The following is a 9,806-nucleotide window of genomic DNA, read 5'->3' on the forward strand; positions in this document are numbered from 1 at the left end:
CCTATGTAACATAGAAATCTGTGCGAATATTAACGCTACGATTTGGTGTAGTATTTCAACTTAAATATATAAACAAAAATAACAGGTGGTTGCCCTGTTCACGCGTAATCATTAAAATTCGCACAGATTTCTGTTTTACACAGACTTGTATGTGGGTGAAGTTTGGAAAAAACTTTGTGACCTGGTGTAGTGGCATTTTCCTCCATGTACGAGGTTTTGTCGTCGTCAAAATGACATGTGTTAATTGCTACAAGATTGTTGGTTTCTGATTCAATGAATTCAATGAATTTTGTAACTTTAGTGAAAAAAATACTATTGTATTTATTCTCGTTGCATTCGAACACGACGTAATAGGTGGCGCTATAGACCAAACCCGAAAAAAAATTAAAAAAACAAAAACATAATAAAAAAAAAAAAAAACATGATAGTGATAGAAAGAAAGCATTCGAAAGCAAATTTGTCAAAATATCTCTAAGAATGAAGTTAGGTCGGTTACCTTATAGGTTTTGAACTTTTATATCTATAGTAACTTAATTCAAGACTTGTCAGTTAATTCATTCCACCAAAGATTCTGTGTAATTTACAACATGTCAACTGTGGATCCACGCGAATATCTTATTTCTGCAAAAAAGAAACTGGTTCAAGCTCTTGGTGATAAAGAAAAGAGGTTGGCACTATTTCGTTTCCTTTTTTTGCAATTTTTAAAATATCCTGCATTTAATTTCTTTGTTAAGATATTGGCTAAACATGAGGCGTTGGTTTAAACACCAAATATCAAAAGAAGAGTTTGATACTGAATCAAGAAAGTTGCTTCTGAAAGAGGAAAGTCATCTCCATAACAAATTTCTTCTTGCTGTTTTGACAAAGTGTCATGTTCTTGGTTCATCAAGTATGTATTTTTTTAAAATTCCTTTTCTGTTCATAATTGGATTTGTATTGGAGGTGTTGCAAAAGACAGCCAGACATTGCATGCAGCAAACAAAATCAAAAAGACTAAAAGAATACAAGCTGTAAAAAGAAAGTTTGAGGTATGGTTCATTATCATAAAATCAAAACATTTCATATCTTTATATTAATAACTCAAACTTGCATTTTTGTGTCTTTTTTTAGCATCGATTTGTTCAGTCAAGTCCAACATCACTGCTTACACCAGTTCCATCAATGGATTCTACAGTTTCATCAAAGAAAATGCCCACTTCAACTTCACAAGATCCACTAAAAACCTGTTCTAAGTCCCTTGAAGTTCCAACGTTTTCAGAAATGATTGGTTTTGTTTCTGTAATATCTTGGGAGTTGGGTTTAGATGATGCATCTGATGAAGTTGTTTCCATTGCTACTGAAGCTGTTCGAGTTGAGTCATTGGATTTTTAACTCTCTTACTGTCGATTGGTGTGTATGTAAAAGCCCAAAGTATTATCAATAAGAATTGTCATTCTCCATTAAATATACAGTTAGCTTTAATCATCCAACTATGTAAGCAATATTTTGTGCTAAATGATGAAGGTAATTGTTAAACAGTCAAATTTTCTCAGATATTTTGAATTTTCTTTTAAATTTAATGATGCCAGTAGCTGTATTGTGGGTATCATATAATCTTGGAACAAAATATGACAAGATAAAGATTACAAGTAAAAAAGTGGAAAAAACTCTGTTTTAAAATGTTGTCATAGTGTGGAAGTTTTGGACAAATGTGGCATCTGTTGTTTTGTTTGTAGATTACTAAATCATGTTGCATTTGCCACAAGCACACACACACATAATACCATAAACTCTGTATTTTGCAGATATTTTTGAAAACACTTTTGTCATTAATATTTACTCGTCGTTCAGCATATAAAACATACAGTGGAAAAGTTAAACATTCGTTGGGATCGGAACCATCAAATCCATACTTGCTACCAAGCAAAAATAATCCCAGCCACTACCCATCAAGGTATGTTTGTTTATTGGGTTTAACAAAAAGTAAAGCTCCTTATCTGCCAGGTTAACACACGAAGAAGTGGAATTAGAAACCATGGAGAATTTGGGTAAAATGTCACAAACATATCAAGAAAAAGTTCCAGTAAATGCATATGACATTCTTCACACATTAAAGGTAGATTTCAAATTTGTATTATGCTGGCACAAAAACAATTGCCTGAACAAATATCATCCATGCAGACATTCAGGAAAAAGGCCATTCCTTCACATACAGTTTATTTAATGGCAATTGAAAGAACAATCATTAACCTGTGGCATTCTGATGATGATGAGGTGAAGCAACATTATCCAAGAAAAGCTGATTTTTTAGTGTCGTCTCTTCCATCCACAAGATTATGTCCGTAAAAGTTAATTTTCATGATAAAGCTTGCTCTATATCTTTGGAAATTTCAACTTGAGAGTTATCGGTGGGGTGCAGCCAAACTATCCACTTATTTTGTCTTTCTGCAACCTTCAGAACAGCATATTGCAGGAACCAACTGGAAGTATAGTAATATAATTGCACCTCTACTGTTGTGTTTTTACATTTTGTACCTTTTTTCTGGATTTTCTCTTGTCAGTAAAACATATATTTCACCTTTTCTTGTCTTACCTTGAACAGGAATAGTCAGCTAAACGAACAAGCATATGCTTTAGCAAAGTGTTTTAAGTTGGGAAAAGTACATTTTCCTCTAACTTTAGCTTTCTTTGAATCAAGTACGGCTTTACGAAGGTTGATATTCTTTAGTTTAACAGGCTCTCCACCAAGCAGTTTGGTCCCATGTTCACTTTCTCCGAGTGCCTTTAGTGGCAAAGTGCAATACTCCCGACTTTTGTGAATTTCTAAAAAAAGTTTCTCCATGGATAAACACAAGTTATGTTGCAGTGAGTTCATAATAGTCTGTGGTTAGTGAAAAGCTTATGTAAGCGATCTCGAGATGATTTGTTCAAACTTACTTTGGAGTTTACGGTATCCAATATTAACAACAATAGTCCCAGTGACACCAATTCCAAGTGCAACTTGAACAAGGTTTGCATTCATATTACCAAACTAAACTGTAACATAATAAATCAGTATTATTGATGATATTTTATGCAGATCGAAAGTGAAAAACAAAATACGAATCCAGGAAATGTATAAAAGTTTATAAAGTGTAAAATAAAACATTTTTAAAAATAAACAAAAATCAACAGTCTAGTCGTGGAATATCCAATACAATGTTTGACAAACAGCATGTAGACATTTATTTCCTGTTGGGCGTTTATTTTTTTCTGCAAGCCCGAATTAATATTAAAGCCCATATGGTGAAGACTGGTGACAGAATTAAAGAAGCTTGAGCACTTGAAGGATTTCTTTCCAACCCCTGGCAAAGCAGCATCTGACCAAAAAAGCAAAGAAGTTGGATGTAATATTTCAACATCCATAATTGCATCACATGGCGACCTAATATTTTGCAAACCTTGAACAAAAAGAGCATAGCTAGGCAAGTGGCAACCCACATTGCTCGTCTGTAGGCATTTTTTTTATCTCCTGCTGCATATGTCCGAATAAACACAATTGTGCTGAAGTAGAGACTGCATCCATCCGCTGTGAAAAGGGGAATGAACAGTGCCCAACATGTCCAGGTTATAATCCCTTCCACCTGTAACAAACCAATCAATTTGTTAAAGTTTTTTCATTTTTTTAAAAACATCTGTTTACCTTCAGAGTTAACAATATGGTAAACAGTATCAAGGAAAATGTTTGCATCCATAATTCAAACACAGAAAAGCCGACCAATTTTAATAGTTCACGAGTGTCGTACAGCATTTTGAAAGCTAAAACGCGAATTCTAATAAAAATTGTGCAATAAAATCAAAAAAGTTACAATGTCATAGGTCAATTGTAAAAATCCCCTCATGGTATTTTTTTCATAGAAATTACATTGTTGAATGTTTGTCTCCTTGTATGTTATTAATTAATAAAATTTATGCCGTTGTTCAAGTTTTCACTTTACCCTCGCAGTTTTATCTTGCATTTGCGTCAGTTTGAAATTTTTTGGGGGAGTAGAAATATTTGTTCTCATTAGTTTTGAAAACTTTTAAGTAAAACCCCCCGTTCCCACTGATCAAATATTTCGCCTACTCATCGGTATCGTGAAAACAACAAAGCTGTTACATCGGTGCTTTTAAATCCTAATTTTTGGATTCGGAAATTTTTTGGAAAGAAGTTTATGGCTACTTTGATAAGAAGGTCATTTCAATTCATTTCCAGGGTTTTAAAAATTCAACCGGAAAAAATTTTAGTTGGAAAAGACCACGAGGGAAATAGTTATTTTGAAGTTCCATCTCAACGTTATTTTCTTGGACTTGTTCATCAAACCAAACTCAAAAGAATTGTGATTCCTCGTAGTGGAATACAAGCAACCAGATCACCTCACACATATGAAAAGGAATGGAATGCTTGGCTGCAATTTAAACGTGATGACGCACCAACATTGGAAGAAATTACTTCAAATCAAGTTAAAAGAGAAATGATGTTTCACCGAATTAAAAACTTGTCATCTCCAAAATATACACCTAAAGAAGAAACAAGTAGCCAAACTGTTGAATCTTGGACAGATCATAAATAATTTGAACTGTTGCACTAGTTTAAACATATATTACCCTTTATCTTAATTTAACCTTTATTTATATACACTTTTTTCAGAGTAAATTTGAACATAAAATGGGAGCTTTGTATTCTGCCCTAGGATTGCTTGGTATTTTCCTGATTTTTTCATCATGGTTGTATTGTCTGAGTGGTCAATTTGATTCTGCTCATATCCATTTGCATTTCCCTACAGATGTTGATGATTTAAAGAACATTTCAGCATCACTAGGAAAATATCAAAAAGATAATTTTGAACTTGTGTTTATTATGTTTTGTTCAGCATACATATACAAACAAACCTTTGCCATCCCGGGTTCTGTGTTCATGAACATATTAGCAGGAGCACTCTTTGGTATTTGGCTAGCTTTTCCATTGGCTTGCATCCTGACTGCAATCGGAGCAAGCTGTTGTTTCTTGCTTTCCAAAACTTTTGGTCAAAATATTCTGTTGCAAAGATTTCCAGATAAAATTATGATGATGCAGGAAAAAATCCACAATAGCGGAAACAGACTTTTCTTTTTTCTTCTGTCAGTGAGATTATTCCCTGCAAGTCCAAACTGGTTTTTGAACATGACTTCCCCAATAGTTGGCGTTCCAATTAAAATGTTTTTCATGTCTGTGCTTATTGGTTTGATGCCATACAATTTTATTTGTGTACAAACGGGAGCAGTTTTGTCATCTATCAACACTATAGATGACATTTTTTCAACAACAATTTTTTTGAGTATGTTTTTAGTAGCAGTTGCTGCTTTCTTGCCTGGTATTTTATTGGGAAAATACAAAAATAAGCATAAAGTGTAAGTTTCCGGGATGTTTAAAAAGTGCAATGTTTGTGTGTAATTACTAGTATTTATTTCACTGTTTAATTTTATTTATGTTTTGCTTGTAGTGTTCAATAGAAGTTTTTGTGCAAGTCTGGATAACAGTTTTGTTTGATTTACATTTTCAAGACAAATGATTGGAATTAACAGAATTACCAATGAAACCATTAAATGTTTAAATTCCCTTAGATTAATGTCTATGAAACAGCACTACACGTTCACAAGAAATCAATGGAAAGTGATTAAATGTCACGAGGAAGCAGTGAAAAGAGGTGAACTTTTCTACATTGATCCTGAATCTGGGTACATTGTTTTTACAAAAGAGAAACACTTAAAAAGAAACAAGTGTTGTGGAACGGCATGCAGGCATGTATGTTTACTTAATATTGTCATGAACTTTACAATTTTCTAAATCCAGTTGTACAACTTGGTACATTCAGTGTCCATTTGAACAAGCAAACGTTAAAGATTCAAGTTTAAGAAAAAAATTTAACGGATACTATTTTGAATAAAGGTATGTGTTGTTTTTAAAATGTGTTATGGAAATAAATCAACTGTGTTTGCAAATAGTTATGGATGAAAAACAAACACTTGTTATCTTGTTTGGAAGTGAGACTGGGACAGCTGAAGACACAAGCCAAAGAATTGCTATGCAGGCAAGATGTTCACCATTCAGGTGGTTGAATTTGTTTCAATTTTTGCTTCTTTAATATCACAAATGATTCTTGACTACAACAGATATGTTGTGTTAGCTCTGGATGACTATGATGTACAACATCTGGTAAATGAACAAATTATTGTATTTGTTTGTGCAACTACTGGTCAGGGGGAACCACCTGATAATATGAAGGTATTTTACTGGCACCCAATTCCATATTATCTAACCCTTCCAGCAGATGGTAACGATAACTCTGAGCCAATTAATATTCCTTCACAAGAGGTGATATTTTTTAAAAAATAGAATCAAATTGAAACATATCTAAGCTATTTTTACATTCAACTATGTGAAAAACTCAGTGCAGACTTAATACTTGCAATAAACGTGACAAGCAAACAAATCCTCATTATAGCCACCATAAGCCAATCAGTCCAACATTATTTTTTTTCTAATTTCTTTTATTAACCATCAGTAAATTAGATACGCAACTTGTGTCAGGTTGAGAAGATTCAGCAAAGAATGTGTTTTTGTGTTTCAGAAGTTTTGGCGGTTTATTATGAGAAAAAATCTTCCTTCTGCATGTTTACATGATGTGAAGTTTGCTGTGCTTGGTCTTGGTGATTCATCATATGCCAAGTTTAACTTTGTAGCAAAAAAACTTTACCGCCGAATGGAAATGCTCGGTAACGCTCTGCATAGCAACTGAGGCAAATATTGGGAGAATGTTTGTTGTTTTAGGAGCAGAAGCAATTATTGATGTTGGACTTGCTGATGACCAGCATGAATGGGGGGCAGATGCTGTTATAGATGAATGGACGACAAAACTGTGGAAGGAAATATTTTCTATTTACCCGACTTTGTGTTCAGTAGGATTTTAACCAGAATTCATACAATGTACAGATTCATTTTTAATTCTTTGTCATTGCAAAAATAGAAAGCAAGTCTCACTGGCAACAATCTACCACCACCTGCATATCATGTTTCTACCAAAATACCAAAAGTTAAAATTGAAGAAAAAATTAATGGTATTTAATAAAACAATAAGCAAAATGACCAAACCTATTTGTATTTTTATTATATTTTAGACATCCATGGACCATATAGTAAGAATAATCCATTCAAGGCAAAAATAAAGTTAAACCAAAGAGTGACTTCAGAAAAACATTTTCAGGTTTTTCATAAATTTATTTTTGTTCATTGGAATATAACTTGATTTGTTTCCATATTTGTTCAACAGGATGTAAGGTTAATATCTTTTGATATTTCATGTTCAGATGAATTAAATTATGAACCTGGAGATGTTGTAATGGTAAAACCAATAAATCTCAAGGAAAATGTTGAGGAGTTTTTGGGTATTTGCAACTTTATAGGCCGATTATAAAAGCAATGATTAAAAAAAAGATTTTGTCAGATATTCTTCCATTTGAACCTGATTTACTTTTGACCTTTGACCCAATTGGTGGTTATGATGTAACAATCAAAATACCACGCCAAATCACATTACGTCAATTAGCTACAGAATTCCTGGACTTTATGTCAGTCCCAAGGTAAGATATTTTCATGGTAAGACAGGTTGTTATGGTAACAAGTTCAATACAGACGTTCATTCTTTCAATTGCTCTCCTGTATTTCTATGGATGAAAATGAATGTGAAAAACTGTCAGATTTTGGGTCTCCCGAAGGGACTGAAGAAAGATATAGTTATGCGAACCGACCAAGGAGAAATATTCTGGAAGTGTTGCAGGTGTTTAATCTGTTGATGTACCAATTGTAGTCAAAGAGAATGTTTGTCTATCAGTAATTTTTAGTGATATTCATATAGTTATCTAATTAGTTATGTTTAAAGCGCACCATGTCAATACATTTAACCTTAACCCAAATATAATTCACAATACATTTAAATTTAATAAACTATAAATTATTAAACTACCATGAAATAAAAAGTAGGAACCCCATTATTAATTACAACCTTCCTGACTGAAAGGTGTTGCATCTGTACACTGGTCAACTTTATCACAAAATTACCTTCGGGTCAAATTCCATTATTTCAGGATTTCCACAATACTGCCAGGGTTATTCCCCTCAACCGACTCCTTGATATTTTTCCTCCGATCCGCGCTCGAGCTTTCTCAATTGCTTCATCTCCATCTTGCCACAAGGGGGAGCTACATATTCTGGTTGCTGTCGTGAAGTTAGTTTGAGCTGTGACATTCTTACAGCTACTTTGAGTTAAGTTTGATATTTCAGATACAAAACTCGACTCCATAAACCTCGCATGGGTCTTTGTTCTACCTGGTTGTCAAGGTTACATGAGGGGGAGACCGCTGATCTTTGGATTCGAACCGGCGGTATTCGGTTCCCGCGCAAAAAACCTTGTGTCATGATCGGTCCCGGCACTGGAATTGCTCCTTTTCGAAGCTCAGCTCACGAGAGACACCATGCGGGAGAAAAAGGTTATTGATTCCAACACTAGGTGGTGAAATTCACCAAATATTGTTTTTATCTTTAGGCGATGTGGTTTTTTTCGGTTGTCGAAATTTTGAAGGAGATTTTTATTTTCGGGAAGAATGGAAAGATTTGAAAGTGCGCCTCCACGTGGCGTTCTCGCGTGACCAGGAAGCAAAATGTTACGTCCAACATAAGATTGCCGAGGAGGGTTTAACTTTGTGGAGACTTATTAATGAGGAAAATGCTTGTGTGTTTATTGCAGGGTAAGTCCACATTACAATACTGCAGCAATTGGTCAAACTTCGTGTTTATGAAACCAGTTTACGCAATAGATTTTCAAATCGTTAACTGCATTATTAATTATTGGTAACGCTCAAGTATGTTACATTGTAGAAATTCAAAGAATATGCCAGAACAAGTAAAAGATGCCTTCGTCGAACTAATAACTGTGCATGGCAATATGTCGTCACAATTGGCTATTCAATACATCGCTCGATTGCAACAATCGAAACGTTACCAACAAGAGACTTGGTCATGAAGTGTTTTTTAGTTACCAGACCAATAGAAAATTCCGCGGGGATTCAGCGGTCTTGCGGCGGCGGGGCGCCTTGTCTTATCCCAATATACGTCATAATCCCTATTTTGGGGGATAATCCTCATCCCGGGGTGTAGCAACAATAAACTCACATATGCAGAAATACACTTCGACGTATTGTGTAACATGTTTCTTGGAAATAAAGTGAAAGAATTTTGTATGCAAGTTCGTATACGGATGACGTAATAACCTCTTTCCAAAATTTTAAAACTCTTTGGATACCAACGAGCGTTTAAAGTTCACGTCACAGAAATCTACTTTGTTTGGGCAAAAGTAAATATTGTTTCTGAGTGATTGAGTTCTATTTGTTGAGAAATCATGTTTTGGGAAAGTTGGGATTGTTTAAAGGAGTTGGCTGACAATTTGAATGAAAACATTTAACGGGAGTCTTTAAATCAGAAGTTGAGAGACAACGTGATATCGTTCCCACGTTGCAAACATCTGATAAAAAACTTGCCGCTTAATGTTTCGTAATCTTAAGACGTTTCTACAGTAACATATCTGAAATCAGTTTCTTGTGGGTTTTCCTATTTTATTACAAGGAATAGCTGCCATGGTACAGATTTTATTCAGAAGAGATTCAGTATTATGACTCTGCAATTAAGGTCTCTTACGTACGCGCGTATTGATTTTGAGTGACAGTTGGCACGTTCGGGGTGTTAATTAGAAGGCGTTAAACCCCCTTGGGTGGGT

At 34.4% G+C, this 9,806-nt stretch overlaps 6 protein-coding genes across 7 annotated transcripts; 4 read left to right on the forward strand and 2 right to left on the reverse strand.

Annotated features, from left to right (window-relative positions):
* Positions 1-401: 401 nt before the first annotated feature.
* LOC145913263 (transcriptional adapter 1-like) lies at positions 402-2,556 on the forward strand. Its single transcript, XM_083000860.1, has 7 exons — positions 402-667; positions 735-889; positions 943-1,028; positions 1,111-1,350; positions 1,785-1,933; positions 1,984-2,095; positions 2,161-2,556. The coding sequence occupies exons 1-7, from the start codon at positions 588-590 to the stop codon at positions 2,323-2,325; spliced, it is 987 nt and encodes a 328-aa protein (XP_082856986.1). The 5' UTR covers positions 402-587; the 3' UTR covers positions 2,326-2,556.
* Positions 2,320-3,056, reverse strand: LOC145913264 (uncharacterized). The gene is made up of 4 exons (XM_083000861.1): positions 2,917-3,056; positions 2,657-2,802; positions 2,515-2,591; positions 2,320-2,459 (listed from the first exon to the last, which is right to left on the reverse strand). Exons 1-4 carry the CDS (start codon positions 2,999-3,001, stop codon positions 2,336-2,338), a joined length of 432 nt encoding a protein of 143 aa, XP_082856987.1. The 5' UTR covers positions 3,002-3,056; the 3' UTR covers positions 2,320-2,335.
* A 146-nt stretch (positions 3,057-3,202) lies between these two features.
* Positions 3,203-3,817, reverse strand: LOC145913265 (transmembrane protein 203-like). Its single transcript, XM_083000862.1, has 3 exons — positions 3,662-3,817; positions 3,420-3,602; positions 3,203-3,338 (listed from the first exon to the last, which is right to left on the reverse strand). The coding sequence occupies exons 1-3, from the start codon at positions 3,767-3,769 to the stop codon at positions 3,222-3,224; spliced, it is 408 nt and encodes a 135-aa protein (XP_082856988.1). The 5' UTR covers positions 3,770-3,817; the 3' UTR covers positions 3,203-3,221.
* A 283-nt stretch (positions 3,818-4,100) lies between these two features.
* On the forward strand, positions 4,101-4,571 carry LOC145913051 (NADH dehydrogenase [ubiquinone] 1 alpha subcomplex assembly factor 2-like). Its single transcript, XM_083000567.1, has one exon. The coding sequence runs from the start codon at positions 4,173-4,175 to the stop codon at positions 4,569-4,571; it is 399 nt and encodes a 132-aa protein (XP_082856693.1). The 5' UTR covers positions 4,101-4,172.
* Positions 4,572-4,666: 95 nt separating this feature from the next.
* LOC145913050 (transmembrane protein 41A-A-like) lies at positions 4,667-5,480 on the forward strand. Its single transcript, XM_083000566.1, has one exon. The coding sequence runs from the start codon at positions 4,667-4,669 to the stop codon at positions 5,390-5,392; it is 726 nt and encodes a 241-aa protein (XP_082856692.1). The 3' UTR covers positions 5,393-5,480.
* A 32-nt stretch (positions 5,481-5,512) lies between these two features.
* Positions 5,513-9,377, forward strand: LOC145913049 (NADPH-dependent diflavin oxidoreductase 1-like). 2 transcript variants are annotated; one of them, XM_083000563.1, is made up of 15 exons: positions 5,513-5,782; positions 5,853-5,926; positions 5,983-6,088; positions 6,151-6,262; positions 6,609-6,753; positions 6,809-6,936; positions 7,005-7,095; positions 7,156-7,241; positions 7,308-7,422; positions 7,482-7,617; positions 7,670-7,814; positions 8,122-8,261; positions 8,318-8,523; positions 8,580-8,781; positions 8,912-9,377. In XM_083000563.1, exons 3-15 carry the CDS (start codon positions 5,985-5,987, stop codon positions 9,054-9,056), a joined length of 1,755 nt encoding a protein of 584 aa, XP_082856689.1. In that variant the 5' UTR covers positions 5,513-5,782; positions 5,853-5,926; positions 5,983-5,984; the 3' UTR covers positions 9,057-9,377. The 2 variants fall into 2 exon arrangements, with proteins under 2 accessions (XP_082856689.1, XP_082856690.1); XM_083000564.1 differs by having other exon boundaries at positions 5,513-5,778.
* Positions 9,378-9,806: the final 429 nt, after the last annotated feature.

The sequence above is a fragment of the Ascidia mentula genome, chromosome 9 (genome assembly GCF_947561715.1).
Source record: "Ascidia mentula chromosome 9, kaAscMent1.1, whole genome shotgun sequence".
NCBI classification, from domain to species: domain Eukaryota; kingdom Metazoa; phylum Chordata; class Ascidiacea; order Phlebobranchia; family Ascidiidae; genus Ascidia; species Ascidia mentula.